This window comes from Aspergillus terreus, genomic scaffold, assembly GCF_000149615.1.
Source record: "Aspergillus terreus NIH2624 scaffold_15 genomic scaffold, whole genome shotgun sequence".
Lineage (NCBI taxonomy): Eukaryota > Fungi > Ascomycota > Eurotiomycetes > Eurotiales > Aspergillaceae > Aspergillus > Aspergillus terreus.
In genome coordinates this window covers 1054599-1073840 of record NT_165938.1, presented here as the reverse complement: position 1 = coordinate 1073840, position 19242 = coordinate 1054599, and the positions used below count along the sequence as shown (strand labels likewise).

Here is a 19242-nt window from a genome sequence, read left to right as displayed (position 1 = left end):
GCATGATCAACCGCCCCTATCACAATGGCAGACCTAGGTCAGGCACTGGAAAAGGCTGGTGTCTCGGGCCAGAAGAGTGAGGGGATCTCCATTAAGACTTTTGTCGCATCTTTGGCCACTGCGATAATCATCTTCACCGTCGAATTCCTCCTGTTTTTGGTCCTGAAGGGGAAACTTCTGCGCATCTAGTACGTGCACATCAGGTCCCACAATTCCTACTCTCGTCCACTCCCATCAGCTAACTAAGATCGCTCTCAGTCAGCCTAGAACTTACCTCGTTCCGGACCGAGAGCGCACCGCACCCTCGCCTCCGGGTCTCTTCCGATGGGCTGGTCCTGTCTTTCGCACGTCAAGCACCGAATTTATTCAAAAATGCGGACTGGACGCCTATTTCTTCCTAAGATACCTGCGCATGCTTCTCAAGATCTTCGTTCCCCTAGCTTGTATTATACTCCCGGTTCTCTTGCCGCTGAATAAAGTCGACGGCAAGGATCAGACATACAAGAACGGCACAGGGGGAGAACAGTGGAACGTGACAGGCCTGGATCAGCTCGCCTGGGGCAATGTCGCCCCAGAGAACACGGATCGATACTGGGGCCATCTCATCATGGCCCTCATCGTCATCATATACGTATGCGCAGTCTTCTTTGACGAGCTCAGAGGCTACATTCGCCTTCGACAGTCCTACTTGACTTCTCCACAGCATCGACTTCGCGCATCCGCCACCACGGTCCTAGTGACCGCCATCCCCGAAAGCTGGCTTTCTGTGGAAGCTCTGGAGTCCCTGTATGATGTCTTTCCTGGTGGGATTCGCAACATATGGATCAACCGCAATTTTGACGACCTCAACGAGAAGGTGAAGGAACGCGATGCCTTAGCTTTGAAACTCGAGGCTGCAGAAACGGATCTGATTATCAAATGCAAAAAGGCCCAGATTAAACAGGCCAAAGCCGAGGCGAAGAAGGCCGGCATGGACACCAAGTCGTTCCAGAAAGCCGCTGATAAAAAAGCTTCCCAGCTCGCGATGGACGCCGGTATCAGTTCCGGTGACCCAGGCCAAGCCCACACGCTTGATCAAGTCTTACACCGAAATAATACCTGGAAGGAGAAAGCCAACGCTGGTCGACGGAAGTTCATGAATCCTTTGGACCCCGCTCTGGGTGCAGCTGGGGCGGTCGGCCACGGTGTTGGCAAGCTCGGGAGGACCGTCCTGGACGGTTTCAAGAGGGTGGAACATGGAATCGATGGCGCATCGTCCCAGACTCCGGGAAATACCCCAGAAAATGGTCATCCAGGGGCTATCGATGACAGCGCACAACCTTCACATCATTCTGAACAGCCGCCTGGTTCTTCCAGCAGCGAGAACAAGGGGAATGCGTCACAAGTCCAGGCCCATGGTGCAGTGCCAACTAGCTCAGCACCCGACTCCAGTTCCAAACGACCGTTTTGGAAGTCTAGAGGCTCTAGTAATTCAAAGATCAGCAACAACACAGAGCCTGATGAATTGCCTCTCACCCTTCCCGAGCCTTCCATCGGCGAGGTCTCTGACAGGGACACGCTGGCGCCGTCGGAGAAAGCAAGAAGTCGACGCGAAGGAGCTCACCACGAAGGAGACCAAATTGAAGGCAATGAATATCCAGTGGCATACAATGATAATTTCGATGAAGGTCTTGGTGAGCCCTTGTGGAAGAAGTATATTAAGCAGAAAGACCGTGATACGATGCGACTGCCCATTTTCGGTCTCTCTTGGATGCCCTCCCTCTGGCTCATCGGCAAAAAAGTGGACACCATCGACCACTGTCGAAAAGAAGTGGCCCGCTTGAACCTTGAAATCGAATATGACCAGCAGCATCCCGAAAAATTTCCGCTCATGAACTCTGCGTTCATTCAGTTCAACCACCAAGTCGCAGCTCATATGGCCTGCCAGGCGGTCAGCCATCACGTCCCCAAGCAGATGGCTCCCCGTATAGTCGAGATTTCCCCGGACGATGTCATTTGGGACAATATGTCAATGCGATGGTGGGAGCGGTATTTACGCACATTCGGTGTCCTCGCCCTTGTGTCGGCCATGGTGGTTGGATGGGCCTTCCCTGTGGCATTCACCGGTCTCCTCTCCCAACTGTCGTACCTGGAAGATGCCTTCACCTGGTTATCATGGATCTCCAAACTTCCCGAATGGTTTATCTCTGCTGTTCAGGGTATTCTACCCGCTCTTTTCTTGGCTATATTAATGGCCTTGCTGCCCCTTATTCTTCGCTTCTTATGCCGAACCCAAGGCCTGCACACAGGCATGGCTGTTGAACTGACTGTTCAGAATTACTACTTTGCGTTCTTGTTCGTTCAGCTCTTCCTGGTTGTTGCCATTTCTTCCAGTTTCTCTACCATCATCAACAACGTCACGAACTTAACCAGCTGGCCTGAACTGCTTGCGCAGAACATCCCCTTATCCAGCAACTATTTCTTCTCGTACATGATTCTTCAGGCAATGTCGGTGAGCGCAGGAGCTTTGGTGCAGATTGCCAACCTAGCCAGCTGGTTCATCCTTGCGCCAATCTTTGATACGACCGCTAGGACCAAATGGGCACGGACGACAAATCTGAATCAAATGCAATGGGGAACCTTCTTTCCGGTCTACACTACACTGGCCTCCATCGGTGGGTTCTCCAACAAGATGACTCTTCTTGAAACGCTGCTTGCTAACTCACATGCAGGATTGATCTACAGCGTTATTTCGCCGCTCATTCTGATCTTCAACGTCATCACTTTCGGTTTGTTCTGGTTTGTCTATCGGTACAACACGCTATATGTCACCAAGTTCCGTTTCGATACCGGCGGGTTGCTGTTCCCTCGTGCGGTCAACCAGCTGTTTACCGGAATCTACATCATGGAGATCGCCTTGATTGGTTTGTTCTTCTTGGTTCGCGATGTGGAGGGTTCAGTGGCCTGTAAAGGGCAGGCCATCTGCATGATCGTCGTCCTCATCCTCACTGTCGGATATCAAGTCCTGTTGAATGAAGCTTTCGGCCCTCTCATCCGTTATCTACCAATCACATTGGAGGATGAAGCGGTGCGTCGAGATGAAGAGTTTGAGCGTGCTCAACGAGCACGTCTCGGCCTGCTAGACGACGAGGAGACGGAAACTCCTGAGCATCAACAGACAGACCTGGATCGAAGGCACAGTACCGATGGTATCGAATTGAAGAATCTCGATGGCGAGATGACAAGACCGACCTTCCACGCACGTCAATCATGGGCAGATAGATCGTCCAACCGCCGTTCGCAATTTTACGCAGCCCACTCGGACAGATCTGTGCCTACTGTCAAACGTATGCGGGAGAAATTGGCTCAGGACACTGAAAACCAAGGCCCGCATCAACAAGGTCAGGCATTGTTTGCCGGCATCCACGACGAACTGGAGGATCTCACCCCCGATGAACGTGACCAGCTGGTCCAACGAGCCTTCCAGCATGATGCATTGCGAGCTAAACGTCCTGTCATCTGGATTCCGCGGGATGATATCGGTGTCAGCGATGACGAAGTGTACCGCACACAACGGTTCAGCAAACATATCTGGATCAGTAACGAGTACCAGGCTTTGGATGGAAAATGTCGCACCATTTTCAGCCGCAGTCCACCCGACTTTTCTGAAATTGACCTCATCCAACTATGATCGTGCATTGAAGCAGAGGGCATGGTTTGTTTTTGGCTACGGCATGGCATGATTGTTTTCAATGGCGTTGGGGTTGTCTTTCTTATTCTGCATAGACCCAGCTGGTGGATCGCCGCTGAGGGTAAGGAGAACATGACTGCGAAGTACATATGTACATTTCACTTACATACTGTGGAAATAAACAAATAGCAAAGCTGGACTTCTGCGATAATAAAGTAATGTAACTCGCCGGTTTACATTCTACTGCAATATAGCACATGATAAAGCGAGATAGGAGCCAGGCATGCATACACAAAATGACTTCTTCACGCAAACGGGTCGTTTGTACCATCATCCTCACTATCCCAGACATATTCCATCTCTCTTGCAATGCTCCTAGCTAGGTCTTTCCCATATATCTGTCGGACAAACGCCAGTGTCACATCAATGCCAGCGCTTATCCCAGAAGCAGTCCAAACGTTCCCATCTGCAATCCACCTTGCCTCCCTGACCCAATGGACCTCTTTCCTCAACGCAGTCGTTGGATCCCATAAGATCTTATTTGTGGTGGCCCGCTTTCCATCCAAGATCCCTGCTCTTGCCAACACGCCTGCGCCATTACAGATGGAGACGATATATTTCACCGATGGGAACGCCCTCTCAACAAAATCAATCACAGGGTCGATGATGTCTGGAAAACGTGTCCCAGCACCACCAGGCACGAGAAGGACATCAATTGTCGATTTGCTCTCCGCGCTGCTGTCTGCGCCTGTGTCGCCAAGAAAGTCGTTGAATGTCCCTGTGGGCACTATTTCTTGCGCACAAATGGACCCCGTTCGGTGGGCAGCCGGATCTGGAGATCGCGTTGAGACAGGAGCCCTGGATGAGGACAGTAAGGACAGCCGAAGATGGGTTTGCTCAGAGAGGACATTGAGGACTTCCAGTGGACCGAAGACGTCTAGGGCTTCAAAGCCCGGGTATAAGACCATGGCATAATGCATCTCGTCGAGAAGAAGACAAGTATGTATCGAGCGGTATACCACTGGGCAGTAGGTACAGAGTCTAGCTTGGTCGCAGAGGGAAGATAAGAGGTGTAGTTAACTAGTTATAACTAAGGATGGAGGAATGAGTCATCTTGCCTCTACAAAACCACCCCTAAATCTCACCTCACGTGTTTTATTGTGTTCGTTCAATACCCAGAGCAGCACACCATGGGTATCCAACAGACAGATGTTTGTATGAATCGCTTGCTGTCCCTGCATTCTTGGCCTCTCTTGCGAGTGGCATGATTGCGAGTTTCGACATCTGGAATGGAGAAAGCACTGTAAACATGAAGATCACCAGCTCAACAACCATGCATCTCAGTCTAGAGTACAGCGAGTCATATCACTGTTGAGATAAGCTCCTAAGTTCCTGACTCCTAAGCTATTGTTTACTGCAGAGACTGTCACGTGCAGTGGCTTAATCCCTCCTTGCGCGTCCTTGATCTCGTTCAGGCGCTGAATCTCGCCAGAAATATCCCCTGGTATACTGACTGGCTCCTGAACCAGCGATCATGGGTGACACTCCATCCCCAGCTGCCCTTTCTCTCTTCCATGAGGATGCCGCACAATGGAACAGAGATATGATGCGCGCGTTCCAGGCAGAACTCAAAACGAACCCTGAGGCCGACTTGATGTCAATGTTCTCAGACGCATATCGCCAGGAACACCGAAATGCCCAATACCGGCAACTATCATACGCGGGCCGTGTCAATTTACGAACGCTGCATGAACTTGAATCCATGCTCAAGAACGAGCCCGAGATGAACTTGCTGTCTCGGTTTCCAAAAAATTACAACCGCCGAATTACAATGGCCACTGGACCGAAGGCTCCTGAAAAAGAGCCTTCTCCTGTGCCGGAGCCGGACTTCCGCAACCGTCTGGACCTTGCTGAGACGGCCACGGTCGTCTTCCCTTTATCCGAGAAGGTGGCTGCTCTACTAGCGCAATACACAGCAGGATCATTGAACAACGACACTAGTGACTCAGAGAAAGAATTGGCCGGGTCTCTAAAACGACTCCTTTGGGACTCTCCAAAACTATGGCAGAGCCGCATCAGAGGCGTGGTGGTCAAATGCAATGAGGACATTGTCGCAAAGGTCATTTGGGGAAATGAAGATTACACCGAGCATACAAGTATGCAATTCCTGGCTGAGCGAGCGCCTGATGTTCCTGCTCCGAGAGCTCATGGCTTCATCAAATTAGGTCCTTTTCGTGTTATTTTTATGTCCTACATCCCAGGCACAACGTTGGCCGAAGTGTGGCCTAGTCTCTCTCAGGAAAACAAGCTGTCCATTCAATAGCAACTGGACGACATATTCCGCCGATTACGATGTCTTCGACAAGACGATGGAGAGACACTTGGAGGAGTGTGTGGCGAAGGGGCCAAAGATTATCCCGCGTACCATTCCGCTCTATTCAGAGATGTCACCACCGCGACAGAGTTCAGCGACTTGCAGTTCTCGGCCCAGCACCATGGCAGCAATACATACGTCGCGTTGCTACGCTCCCTTCTGGCGCAAGATTATGGTTCGGTTTTCTCACATGGCGATCTTCGGACGGCCAATATTATTGTCAAAAGAGACCCAAGTGATAACGGCCACTACATTGTGGCTGGCATCATTGACTGGGAGGACAGCGGATTCTATCCAGCGTACTATGAGTATACTACTATGACAAGTCGCTTGAGTCTGGTGGACGATGATGACTGGTTTCTGTACTTGCCCCCAAGCATTCACCTGCAAGTTTTCCTGTTCGTTTTCTAGTGCATCGGCTTTGGTCGATTCATCTCAAAACCACGTAGCCCGGCTATGACATAGAAACAGAGTGAGGAATATATTCATCGCTGTAGTTATCGAACCTGGGAAGTTCTAGCATGTACTTCGGATACCTTTTATATGTTCAGCGCGTACTCTCGCGTCTAGACTTCAGGGGCATCTGGACTTTAGGAGGCTCATAGCAGCCAGAGCGCAACACAAACACACTCCACAGCCAAGACAGATGGCTTGTATTTAATATAGTCGGAGTGACCTCAAAGCAAGACTGTGTTTAGGAATTTTACGGGGTCTAGCCCGCATATGCAACGTTACGGGGGGCGGATGGTGAAATGAAAGTGATGTACTATATTTAGTCAGGTCATGTGCGGTTTTGTCATCCATGCAACTGGTGTATCATACTCAATCCATGTACTTGCACAACGGCAGTCGGTAGTTGTCAATCATCCAGTATGGCCGACGCACGCCGCTCCATTCGCCTTCGAGCTTGGGCACCCGAATCTCCTCCCACTCGACATCGAATCCAGCCTCGAATAGATCCATCTCCACGACCTTCTGGTAGACATCGTAGCTGATCTGCCGGTCAGCACCCATGCCGTTGAAGAAGCTCCACCGGCCATCTTGCTCCAGCAAACCAATGACCTGCTCTGTGAAGAACTCGCGGAAATCGGCGTACGACTCCGCGAACGTATCGTAGTAGATCGCATCGAACGTCTCACCTTCGGCCACGAGCGCTGGCAGGATATCCTGCCATCTGCCCTCGTGGATCTTGACACCAGGCTTCTCATGCCAGCCCTTGCGCTTCATCTCCTCCACGACCTCGGGGTGCGCTTCGATAATGTGATGCGCAGCAGGCGCCAGCTCCTGGAAGAATCCATCCACAATGCCCATGCCGTGGCCGATGTTGAGCACGCGCAGCCCAGGCGTGGGGAGCAGTTTCTTTGCGGACTTGGCCATAATGTCCGACTCCCACGCCATCATCACGCCGTTCTGGTCCTGGTCCAGCAGTCGGTCGTTCTGGAAGGTCAGGTTGGAATCCAGATACCGCGGGTTCGTGACAGCGGGGCCTGATCCTTGGGCTGCCGCTTCCGTGGGCGCCGTTTCTGTCGTTTCAGCAGCGTTCACCAACTGAGGAGCTTCGTCCTCCCCGGCGGGGTTCTGTTCCGCTGTTGTCTCGCCTTCCTCATCCTCATCCTCGTCTTCTTCAAGCTGTTCATAACCCTCCAACCGGTTCAAGAGCAACTCGGCCCGCACGCCCGCATCCACCATCATCTCGTACAGCTCATTGAGTCCCAATCGCCGAGCCACACACCCCGGCGTCTCATCATTCAGATCCAGGTCGTTCCAGATCGCACCCTCCTGCAAGAGGAACTTGACCGTGTCGACGCCCGATTGCACAACATCCTTATTTTGTTCATCATTCGTGGTTCCATTGATCTGCACGCCGTCGCCATTAACGGTCTCGTTGTTGTTATCATCGTCTTCATCGGGTTCGCATGCCGCGATTGCGGCATGGAGGGGCGAAAACCCAGTTTCCGGGTCCTTCACGTTAACAGGGTTGCCAATGCTTTCTTTTGAGCGGACCAGACGGCGCAGTTTGGGGATGTCGTGCTGGGAAGCGGCCAGGAGGATTTCCTGGACGTCAAGGTCGACGTTGATTTCTGTGGTCTCGGCCATTCTGTCCGCCGCGGGTGATGTTAGTCTTCCTGGCGCATTTGGTGTCGAAGGTGGGGTATTAGTCTGATAGGGAATTTTCGAGCTCACTTGAACAGCTATTGTCCAGAAGAACTAAACGTGGATGTGTTCCACGGGTTATAAACAAAATAAAGCCCGAATCTGGCCGGTGCTGGTGGACTGCGGGGAGATGAAGAATTCCGGTGGTGACGATATATAAAATTTCCGCCCGCCGCTTTCGTCTCCGCTCCGCCTGGCGGAAGACCCCCTAGGTACAGAACAGCCTACGCCGGATCTTTCAGAGAAGAGAAACAATTCGCCCGTTGCTAGATAATAACGAGAATGACTATTTGTACATGAATTCCGATTTCACACCCAGATTCTTCATTCCAGGCGACTGCACGCCGTGAATGAGGACCGCCATAATTAAAAGAACGAGAACCACCAGTCGTGGCATTTCTTCAATGCTGTAAGCCGAACTCCCCTCCTAGATCCTATGCTTATTTCGCTTCTTCCACCCTCGCGTTCACATTGAGTCCCAGGCCCTGGGAATCCAGGTACAGCTTGTTTCTGCCGCCGTTCTCCTGCAGGATCTGGGCGATCTGGCGTGCGTTCTCGATCTTCCGTAGCTCAATGTAACTCTTGCTCTTCTTGATGGCATCACCAATCAGTTCGGCCGATCGGGCTTCACCCTGAGCGCGGACGATGAAAGCTTGCTTCTCCTGGCGAGCCTTGTCGACCAGGAAAGCGGCCCGCTGGGCTTCCTGCTGTGCGACTTGCTTGGCCTCGACAGCGGCGGTGAATTCGGGGGAGAAAGTCAGATGCTGTAAAAGAAATTGCGTTAGTAAACATTCGCATATCATTCTTTCACCTCCATTCCAGACACATCCGGGTTCCTTACCGTCAACGACACATCATCGAGGGCAATGTTGAAACGGGCAGCTCGGCGAGCAAGGTTATCGCGGACAAGACGGGCAACATTCTCACGCTGCGTGATCAGCTGGCTGGCGTTGAACTGTGCCACCACACTCTTGAGCACCTCGTTCACAATAGAGGGGAGGACGCGCTCGTCAAAGTCGCTTCCCAGGGTACGGTAGATCTGGGGGAGGGCATCGACACGGGGTCTCGATAGGACACGGCATGTGATATTCACCATCTGCAGGTCCTTGGTGCCGGTGAGAGAGGCGATGTTGCGCGGCTTCGCGCGCACGTCATAGATGATGGGGGTTTCGACCCATGGAATTCGCAGATGAGTTCCTGGTTGGAAGAGTCGGAGGTCAGAAAGGATCACATAGTTTCACCGAATAGGAGAAAGAGAGAATTGAAAGATAGCATAGCAACGCGAGATCATACCTTCGCTGTAGATCTCCTTCTTCACACCACCTATCCTCGAGTATTTGATCGCACGGTGACCACCATCGACTAGAAAGAAAGTCAGCCAGATCTCCCGGTATCATCCAGGCGCACGGAATATAATTTGACTCACCGTTGAAAAGCGAGTTCGACAGAGCATATCCTCCGATAGCAAGCACCAGCACAGCTACACCAACACCACCGCCGCGACCCCCACCGGATGGGAATCCACCGCCGAAACCAAATCCGCCACGGCCGCCGCGATGCTGCAGCATCAACTGAAGTCGCTCCCACTGTTCCTTGGGGTTCCGAGCCATGATGGTTGAGTGAAAAGAGAGGAAGATGGGGATGGGAGAAGAGAGGATCAAGAGAGAAGATGTCAGCGGAGGTTGAAACTTCCGGCAGTTCTCCAGATCGGGACACCGCCTTGAGAGCTGCTGCTTTTCTCCGCCCGCCTTTCAACACCTTTATTCCTCTTACTACGATTCTTTCTTTCTTCCCTTCTCTTCTGCAATCATGGCGCCGTCAGAGCGGGCGGGAAAGAGTGTCTTCCTGGGGAATATTCCCTACAGTATGCTGCCCCTACGTTTCCAATGCCTTCTCCCATGCTAACTACCGCAATAGACCTCACCGAGGAACAGGTCAAAGACATACTCAGCACCGCCGGCACTGTCACCAAATTCCGGTTGATGATGAACCCAGAAACCGGAAAGCCAAAAGGATACGGTTTTGCCGACTTCGCAGATGCCGATGCCGCCGCCTCGGCCGTTCGCAATCTGAACGACTATGAAATCATGGGCCGCAAGATTCGCGTCGATTGGCCTCACAACAATGAAAAGGATTCGATACCCCCAGACTACTCACAGACCGCACCCGGACCCGGACCGGATACTCTGTCTGTGCCTACCCAACCAGCATCCGCGCCGCTTCCTCCTCTTCCCCCTGGCGTGGAGCCTCCTGCGCATCTGGACTGCCCGAACGCCATCTCTCAGACCCTCTCCGGCCTCCCTCCGGATCAGCTCCTCGAGCTCCTTACGCAGACGAAGAACATGTCTTTAACTGAACCCGCGCGTGTGGCCGAACTGTTCCGACAAGCACCTCAGCTGGCATATGCCGTTTTCCAAGCTCTCCTCCTCATGAACCTTGTCGACTACAGCGTGCTTGGATCCGTGATAGAACAAGCTGCGCAGCCGGCAGCTGCTGCTCCTCCCGCTGCAGCACCGGCCTTCAATCCCTTTGGTGCGGCAGTACCAGGTCCAGTGTCGACTCCACCTGTGGTCAACGCGCCGTTCGGCCAACCCGCCCCGCAGGCCACGCCGCAACCGATGGCAGGCCATGACGAGCTCCTACAGCAGGTGCTCGCAATGCCGGAGTCGGCCATTGATGCTCTTCCTCCGCTGGAACGGAACCAGATCAGATTACTGCGACAGCAATTACGACAGAGTGGAATGCGATAATCATCTTCATATGTGCCATTTGGGGTTGCATCGGATCTTCAATTTCTTGTCTGCTACTGATTTCTATTGACGCAAGGACTGGGATGGCGCATATGGTTTCCTTCGGCGGTGTGGCTTTCGGATGTATACTTACGGCTCCTCGTAGCGATATCCTATCCTTATATTGATTCACATATGGTTGTGTATACGTTTTCGAATGCTCTATGTGCCTGTGGTGTAATACGGACTCTAGTTCCTTAATGCGGATACGGAATGCCTTTGCTGCCTTCCTACCATGCAGTTGACCAGGGAAACACTTGTGCAATCAGTGAATGATGGATGTGAGGGCTTACAAATAAATTTCTTTGTTGTTGTCCCTGCGCGCTTCACTGAAAGCATTTCCCCAAAGCTGTACCTAGTGAATCCTGTAGTGACCATACTGAAGATGTTGATATCAAACAACCAAACCTCCAGTAGTCCTCCCAGGTATACGACCACCCATTCTCCCCTTGAAAGATGATAAGGATGCAGACCTACTGAGGACGATATTCTCCTTTCTCTCATATATCTAGCGTAAACAAGATATCTGGCACTTAAATGAGGTATTATACTGAGTTGAGCAATCGTCAGCGTCGTTGTTAACAGACTCCAACTGCATGCAACTCATAGATGGCAACCATCTGCAGCCATTGAAGGATTCTCCTTGATTATGGCCTAGTAATTATCATATCTTAGAAAGAGGTTTCCATTGCTCTTCTTATCTAAGAGAGTGGGTGCTTTTCAACTACAACTTGAAACATCAACAATAAGTGCCACTAACAACAATCATCTGCTCTGTGCTCACTACCTTAGGCACTTTCTTCCTTGTTTTCTCCTGTTACCTGGTGCCTCTCACTTCGCCCATTGCTTTCAATTTTCTCTCATCCTCCTTACCCTCCTCCCCATCCTCTTCCTCACCAGTCTCTTACACGTGACTTCTACATGCCCTATCTCACTCCCTCTATACTACCTTTGTACTCTTCATACAGATCACCCATCACATAATATGCAATTCCCAGTCACATCTATCTGATCCAATGGCTTTCAAAAGAAAGCAACCATTCAAACCCTGGACTCCGCGGCCGACCAAGCGCGCCAAATACACTCCACGCGTGCCTCGATCTCAAAAGGCCAGTAAATCCTCCACCTCAGCCCGAGGAAACACATCTACAGACCATGAATCCACGCCAGAGTCAGAGATTCCAGAGATCGTCCGCTCGCGTCCGTACTCGGGTCGCAGGGCAGCGCGCACGCAGCTCGCCCTCAGCCTACCCCCGCTGTACAAACTCAGCGATATCTACAAGTCGATCACCAAAAGGGCCTTGGAGCTCGAACTCGATAAGTTTCTTGCCCATACTGGATCCCGTACCCTACGCGTGGTGACCGTGTGCTCGGGGACTGAGAGTCCGTTGCTTGCCCTGGAGATGGTACAGGAGAGTATGTACCTTTCGTTTATCCCTCTGCTGTCTTTGTCTATGAAGGCTTCTACTAAGTTGGCCTAGATCTTCGAACGCACTTCGAAAGAAACTTCGAGTTCCGCCATTTGTTTAGCGCTGAGATCGTTCCGTTCAAGCAGGCTTACATTGAGCGCAATTTCCATCCCCCATTCATCTTTCGAGACGTCGCTGAGCTCAAGGATCGTGTGGCGTACGTTTCCCTTCTGTTATGTCTTTGCTACTGTGTAAAATCAGACCCTAACGGATACAGTCAAACTGCATACGGTTCCCTAGAGAAAATACCCAAGAACGCGGACATCCTCATTGCAGGTTTCTCCTGTGTCGACTTCTCCGCCTTGAACTCCAAGCGGAAGACTTTGGATGACAAGGGCGAGTCGGGAGGCACATTCTGGGGGATCATTCGCTACGCCCGGACATATCGTCCCCGGATGGTCATCTTGGAGAATGTCAAGACCGCCCCCTGGGACACAATCGAAAAACATTGGAACGAGATCGACTACTTCGCCGTTCATGTCGACGTCGACACAAAGGCGTACTACCTACCCCAGACCAGAGAACGAGGATACATGTTCTGCGTGGACAAGCGTCTTATGGACAAACACGGAATGGCAGACGAGGACATGCTCCGCTGGACAGATGTCCTTGCAGACTTTAAGCGTCCTGCAAGCTCCCCGGCTGGAATGTTCATCATGGACGCAGATGATTGGAGACTCGAACAGATCGAAAAGGATATGGCGGTCCGTATCACCTCATCGTCATCTTCTTCACGGGCAACGGTCAACTGGGCCAAATACCAGGTGCGTCATCAGAGCTACCGTCTCAATCAGAGTCTCGGTTATAGACGGCCTGTTAGTAAGTCCCAAGACGATGGGACGTGCCAGATGCCGGATTTTGCGTGGCAGACGTGGGTGAGATCTTTGCCCGAGAGAGTTTGGGACACTATCGATGTGAACTTTCTGCGAAAGCTGGTAGAGGGGTACGACATGAACTACAAAGAGTGCGTGTTCCTTTCCCGTCTTGTGATTGCTCTACTAACAGAGGAATAGGAGGTGCATAGAGCTATCTCAGGGATTGGACCGAGAAATTGACTCACGAGCATACGGCATTGTCGGCTGTATCACTCCTTGCGGTATCCCATATATCACTACTCGGGGTGGGCCGCTCTGCGGTCTGGAGTCACTAGCTTTGCAGGGCCTCCCTCTAGACAGGCTTCTGCTGTCTCGGGAGTCTCAGCGTGAGCTGCAAGATCTTGCTGGCAATGCCATGAGCTCTACCGTGGTTGGCTGTGCTGTCCTCTCCGCACTAATCGTCGGCTACAAACTTTTGGATAAAGCTGCTCCTCTTGGAAATACGAAACCAGTCACTCCAAAGACTAAGTTTTTGGCACCGCGGGATGACTGTGAGCTTGTCCTGAGCAGCTTCAACGAGTCTTCGAAAATCTCCCTCCGCGATTTGCAAGTCCAAGCATCTGCGAGTGCAAGGTACTGTGTGTGCGAGAGACAAAGCGCAAAAAGACGGAATATCCTCCGGTGCACTCTATGCGGACATACAGCGTGTACAGTCTGCGCCGGAAACCCAGAGCACGCATATGAGCGCTGGACTGATTTGAGCCGCACCCAGCCATTGGATTTTGTGAGCAAACTCAAGGAACTTCTACCGACCAGGCTGGTCGTGACGGGCATTACCAGCACTACATTCGACCCGCTCAAAGAGGACGCATCTATCATGTGTTCTGCAGATATTTGGAATGATTTTTTGGATGCAGTGATGCGAGCTGTTGGCGATGAGCTCCGCTTTTTGGACGTCAAACGAACTGAAGTTTGGACTGTCTCGTACGAAGGCAAGTATGCAACTTTGGATCTCATCTTGGCACATCACCAGGTTGATTGGTTCCTCTATGCGAAGCCCTTGGACAGCGAGCCTGCACTATGTCTCAATCGTGAGATCCTCTCCAAGCCGTTTGCACATATGACTCCTGGCCCCAATTCCCTTTTGGAAGGAGAATGGGAAGTGTGCGCTCCACTCAGTACAAACTCGGCTCTGGTCTTTTCAAGAAGCGGAATCTTGGTCCCGTCCTACGAGGCAAGATGTGGACTGGATATGAAAGAGTTTCGTGAATCCAAGGTATGGACGCAGATCAACATTGGAGGATCAGTTGAGGATGTACAGCACCTCAAAGTAGACATCCGAGGAACATATGAGCTACTACCTGACTGTGGGACAGCGAATGCATGTCTCCATAAGAAGGCCGCAACCAAAACTTCTCCCGCGGTCTACTTGTTTTTGGATCCGACCAAGCTTGGAGAACCTGTATACGACTCGTTCGTGTTTTCTTTGGATCACAAACGCATTCCTGGATATGCAGCGCGCTTGACTATCGCAGAAGTGTTACATAAATGGAGATCTGCCCGCTCAACTCAAGATCAAGAGCTCGTCAATGTCTACTACCGCAAGTGGACCAAAGCATCAGATGTGACTCTGGAGCCGTATTCTCCCACTGACCCCATTTCTTGTTACCATTTGAAACCAGGCGCTACCATCTCAATCAGCAACGGGGACTGTCACCATGCTAACACCACACTACTTTCGTTTACATATCCAGCGGCACTAATTGGTGGCCGGCTTGGAAAGGGTATATGGGAAGTTTTGGATCCCATAGACTCCCCAGAACTGCTCAAGGAGTTTTCTTGGTTATTACAGAAAGCGGCTTCATTCTCTGAGTTCCAGGATTGGTCCAACGTTATTCAAAAGCCCTCGGAGGAGTCTGCTACAGGAGATACCCTTTGCAGCGTCTGCGTGCCGCCAAAGCCCCGAATTCTCTGGGGCCGTAACGGGCGCGGATGGGTCAAGGCATATGAAGATCCGCGCGACGCAGCTCTGTACGAGCGTCAGATAAAAGCCAGGCCTCGGGCATTTTTGGTCTTCCGCGATGTTGAAGAGAACGACATTGGAAAACTGCAAGTCACGCTTAACATCCAAACATTGTTACATCAGGCGCACGAAAAGCTTCGGGGCTCGGGCGTTGTTGGCGAGGCCTCGTTTCGCTGGCGTCTTGTGCCCAATGCATACGACTCCAGAGATATGGCGTTTCCTGCGTTCGAACTGATGAGTAACCGAAACGATAGTCAGGCCACCCAGCCTCCAGGGTTCCAACTAGATCTTCGACCTGAGCAGCTGCGTTCTCTAGCTTGGATGATTAAACAGGAAGATGAAGCGATTAGTCCCTTCGTCGAGGAGGAAACGGAAGAAGCGTTGCTGCCCCAGCTGATGTGGCGCGGAGAGGCCAGAGTCACAATCCCAACGACTGTCCGCGGTGGTGTCCTAGCCGATGATGTTGGGTATGGAAAGACCGCCATCATATTGGGGCTGGTCGACTCGCAATTTGAACGAGGCAATCAGTCGAGCCCAGATGCTGCCCCAGGGCTTATCCCCACCAACGCCACTCTCATAGTAGTTCCTCAGATCATGTTGCGCCAGTGGCAATCGGAGATTGAGAAGTTCCTGGGACCAAAGTACAATGTCCTGGTTTTCAAAACTCACCTGTCACTGGCGACGAGCGCTATCCGTGAGATTCAAGACGCAGATATAATCCTTGTTTCCTGGTCCGTTTTCAAGATTCCAAGTTACTACAACAGGATGCAGAAATTCACTGGGATGCCACGGGCACCGACCAAAGGGGGCCGCAACTTTGACGATTGGTTTGAAGCAGCTTGTGTGGCTCTTGGAGAACAGGTCCAGATTCTCATGAATGAAGGGCCCGAGGCTTTCCTCGACAATTTACGCAGGAAACGCCGGTCAGTGAATGAACACCAAGAGCATTCCGTCTATGTCCCCTCCAAACGGCTAAGAGGACAACGGTATGCAGATTTTCATCAGACTCAAGAGCAAGAGACCGACCACGGGATGCAGTATGCGGAGATATCGAGCGCCGAAGATTCCGACCCTGGCGACGAAGACCCGGTGGTTCTGCAAGAGAAGGTAGATCAGCTTATAAGGCGACGCCCACATCAATCATGCGCATCCTTGGGAATCGGTCAGGAAGCCTCAGAAGATGAATCAGACGAAGTAACAGATTGCGACGAATCTTCATCGGAGAGTCCCGTCAAGGGAAAGGACACGGAAACAAAAGGCGCAAGGAAGCGTGGTCAGTCAACGAAGAAGTCCAAAGTATGGAACGACAGAAAAGAGTTCAACCTCACCGAGAAAGGTGTCCAAGACTGGACAGCTGTCAAAACACCCGTTTTGCACGCTTTCATATTCAACCGCCTAGTGATTGATGAGTTCACCTACGCAGATTCCGAAAGACTCAGTCCTCTGCTAGCATTGCAAGCTCGTTCGAAATGGGTCTTATCCGGCACTCCCCCATTGAATGACTTCGCAGATGTGAAGACCATTGCCCCGTTCCTGGGTATCCATCTCGGCGTCGATGAGGATGACGAGCAGTCACAGAACAAACGAATAAAAATTCTTCACAGGCAGAGGTCCGACGCAGAAACATTCCAGTCGTTCCGAACTCCTCGCAGTCAGGCATGGCATCGGAATCGCCACGAAGTTGCACAGAGATTCCTCAATCATTTTGCGCGGAGGAATATTGCGGAAATCGATGAGATCCCATTCACGGAGCATATCGTCCTTGTCTCCCTGTCTCCAGCTGAGACTGCCATCTACCTAGAGCTATACAAGCAGCTCATGACATGTAACCGCCAGTTGCGCCGCAGCGGCGGGAGAAGTCGGCTGAGCAGCGACCAAGTGGAACGTCTTGACGAGATCATCGGCAGTAGCTCGACGGCAGAGGAGGCACTACTCAAGAGATGCGCATCGCTCGCACTCCAGGGTCGCTGGGATAAGGGGAAGCCGGAAGCCACGACGTGCAAGTCATTGATAGAACTCCGAGAGAAACAGCTAGCTGATCTCAAGGAGGATCTTCTCATGAAGTTGAAGATGGCAGCTTGCATATACTGTGGGTGTGATTTGAGATATGAGACCTTCCACAAGTTCGTCGAAAGTATTCTACGCCATGATTTCGGAGATATGGAGGTGACCAGAAAGGTTTATCCTCTTCTCAAACGCGCCATCCTACAGTCAGAAAAAGATGACTGGAGGCTATTTTTTGCTCCTCCAAATCCTGCAAAGGACGATCTGGCGCCGCCAGACGAAGGCGGATCCCGCGAGTCTGATGATGAGTCTCCGACTCGGACAAAAAAAGCGAAGACAGCTAAAGACAAGCAAGTCACTGGTGGCAAAGTGAAAGCAGGAAAAATTTGCCAGGCAATGCTTCCCAAGAAGCCCACCAGGCCAAAGGAGTACGATGCCATGATGCGAGAAGCCACAACGGCTATCCGAAAACTCGTCGTGGAATGGGTTCTCCGCGAAAGAGCGCTCAGGTTCCTTCGAACCGTACGCCATGTACAAACCCGTTCGACCCCTGTCCAGTGCGACAGCTGCGGAGATCGTCCCTCCAAACTTGATGATGTCCAAATCCTCGGGTCCTGTGGCCATTCGCTGTGCCCTGACTGTCTATCAGAAGTTAGTCTTGAGGAGGAGTGTCCTGCCAAAGGATGTCGCGGTTCAAGGAAGAAGTTCAACATCATCAACGCCTCGACTCTTGGGTGCGATAAGGATCGAAGCACTAGGTTCGGGGGAACCAAAATGGACAAGCTGGTGCAGATAGTTGGTGATATCCCCACGAATGAGCGGGCTCTTCTGTTCATCCAGTTTCCCGAGCTCATAGATATCGCATCCAAGGCGTTGGATATGGCTGGGGTGAAGCATATCGCCATCTCCGCTACCGACCGCACGTCAGCTCAGAAAGTGGAACAGTTTCAGAAGACGAGTTTTGGTGATAACAAGGTCCTAATTTTGACTTTGGGCAGTGAGATGGCCGCTGGGTTGTAAGTGCACTCCCTGGTTCTACCTACATTCGGGAGGCCTAACATTTTATTAGGAACGTACAATGTGCAAATCACGTTATCTTCCTATCGCCCATGCTGGCCCAGACCCAGTACGACTATGATTCCGCCATGACTCAAGCCATCGGACGCTGCCGGCGGTACGGACAGAACAAGCATGTCCACATCTACCATCTGTTGGCGAAGAGAACTATCGATGTCAATATCTTCCAAGAGCGCCGTAGCAAAGTCCTCGTGGAACGAAAGGGGGGCCCGGTTTTGGTGACCCCAGATGAGGCTGATGAGTCTGAAGCAATGAGTTGCCAGGGACCATCGTTGGTGGTGGACAATGCCTTTTGATTCCATGTATTCACAGCTTTTCCTATCATGTTGGAGTACTTGATCCTGGGGAATGGACGCTACCAATCTTGATTTAGATAGCTACTCTTCCAGCGGTTATCGATCAACTTCGGAATCCCTTCGGGATGTCCCATGGAATTTAAGTGGCAGTATGACAAACAATGAAATCAGTCTGGCATAGATACTACTACTTCACTACCTTTGCTTCGTCGAAGCCCTAAAAGGGGAGCTCCTTGAGACTGCTTCTAATCCAACAATATATTCACTCTGGTTCACTTCTCCGTTTCACTGTCCAGATTTGAAATCCCCTTCAATGCCCACTTTGTCCAGTAATTTCTATTCCTCCCCTATAAAAACTTGCAGGGCTTCTAAATGTCTCTCTTGTTGACCGTCTCCGACTATCGCCACCCATCTCATCCTTATCCTCCCCTCCAAAATGGCGAGACTCCATACTGATCCCGCCAACGAAGCCAGCGTCAGCTCTTCCAATTCCAGCATGAACCCTCCTTCTGGACCTCTGACTGGCTTTCCGGCTGACCACCATGTGTGCACTTTTTCAAGCAGTCCGCCG

The 19242-nt window shown here is 51.6% G+C and overlaps 7 protein-coding genes across 7 annotated transcripts; 5 read left to right on the top strand and 2 right to left on the bottom strand.

Moving 5' to 3' along the window:
* Positions 1 to 24: 24 nt before the first annotated feature.
* ATEG_09872 (putative DUF221 domain protein) lies at positions 25 to 3670 on the top strand (the record flags this gene model as incomplete). Its single annotated transcript, XM_001218493.1, has 2 exons — positions 25 to 188; positions 259 to 3670. 2 exons carry the CDS (start codon positions 25 to 27, stop codon positions 3668 to 3670), a joined length of 3576 nt encoding a protein of 1191 aa, XP_001218494.1.
* A 666-nt stretch (positions 3671 to 4336) lies between these two features.
* On the top strand, positions 4337 to 4645 carry ATEG_09871 (uncharacterized protein; the record flags this gene model as incomplete). Its single annotated transcript, XM_001218492.1, has 1 exon — positions 4337 to 4645. One exon carries the CDS (start codon positions 4337 to 4339, stop codon positions 4643 to 4645), a length of 309 nt encoding a protein of 102 aa, XP_001218493.1.
* Positions 4646 to 5204: 559 nt separating this feature from the next.
* On the top strand, positions 5205 to 6455 carry ATEG_09870 (uncharacterized protein; the record flags this gene model as incomplete). Its single annotated transcript, XM_001218491.1, has 2 exons — positions 5205 to 5948; positions 5994 to 6455. 2 exons carry the CDS (start codon positions 5205 to 5207, stop codon positions 6453 to 6455), a joined length of 1206 nt encoding a protein of 401 aa, XP_001218492.1.
* A 411-nt stretch (positions 6456 to 6866) lies between these two features.
* rmt2 (protein-arginine N5-methyltransferase) lies at positions 6867 to 8141 on the bottom strand (the record flags this gene model as incomplete). The annotated part of the gene is made up of 1 exon (XM_001218490.1): positions 6867 to 8141. The coding sequence occupies one exon, from the start codon at positions 8139 to 8141 to the stop codon at positions 6867 to 6869; it is 1275 nt and encodes a 424-aa protein (XP_001218491.1).
* A 497-nt stretch (positions 8142 to 8638) lies between these two features.
* Positions 8639 to 9808, bottom strand: ATEG_09868 (prohibitin subunit PHB2; the record flags this gene model as incomplete). The annotated part of the gene is made up of 4 exons (XM_001218489.1): positions 8639 to 8962; positions 9040 to 9395; positions 9492 to 9560; positions 9625 to 9808. The coding sequence occupies 4 exons, from the start codon at positions 9806 to 9808 to the stop codon at positions 8639 to 8641; spliced, it is 933 nt and encodes a 310-aa protein (XP_001218490.1).
* Positions 9809 to 10540: 732 nt separating this feature from the next.
* On the top strand, positions 10541 to 10948 carry ATEG_09867 (putative polyadenylation factor subunit CstF64; the record flags this gene model as incomplete). Its single annotated transcript, XM_001218488.1, has 1 exon — positions 10541 to 10948. The coding sequence occupies one exon, from the start codon at positions 10541 to 10543 to the stop codon at positions 10946 to 10948; it is 408 nt and encodes a 135-aa protein (XP_001218489.1).
* A 1055-nt stretch (positions 10949 to 12003) lies between these two features.
* On the top strand, positions 12004 to 18671 carry ATEG_09866 (putative SNF2 family helicase; the record flags this gene model as incomplete). Its single annotated transcript, XM_001218487.1, has 6 exons — positions 12004 to 12403; positions 12469 to 12613; positions 12674 to 13275; positions 13396 to 13420; positions 13470 to 18314; positions 18368 to 18671. 6 exons carry the CDS (start codon positions 12004 to 12006, stop codon positions 18669 to 18671), a joined length of 6321 nt encoding a protein of 2106 aa, XP_001218488.1.
* Between the last annotated feature and the right edge of the window lie 571 nt (positions 18672 to 19242).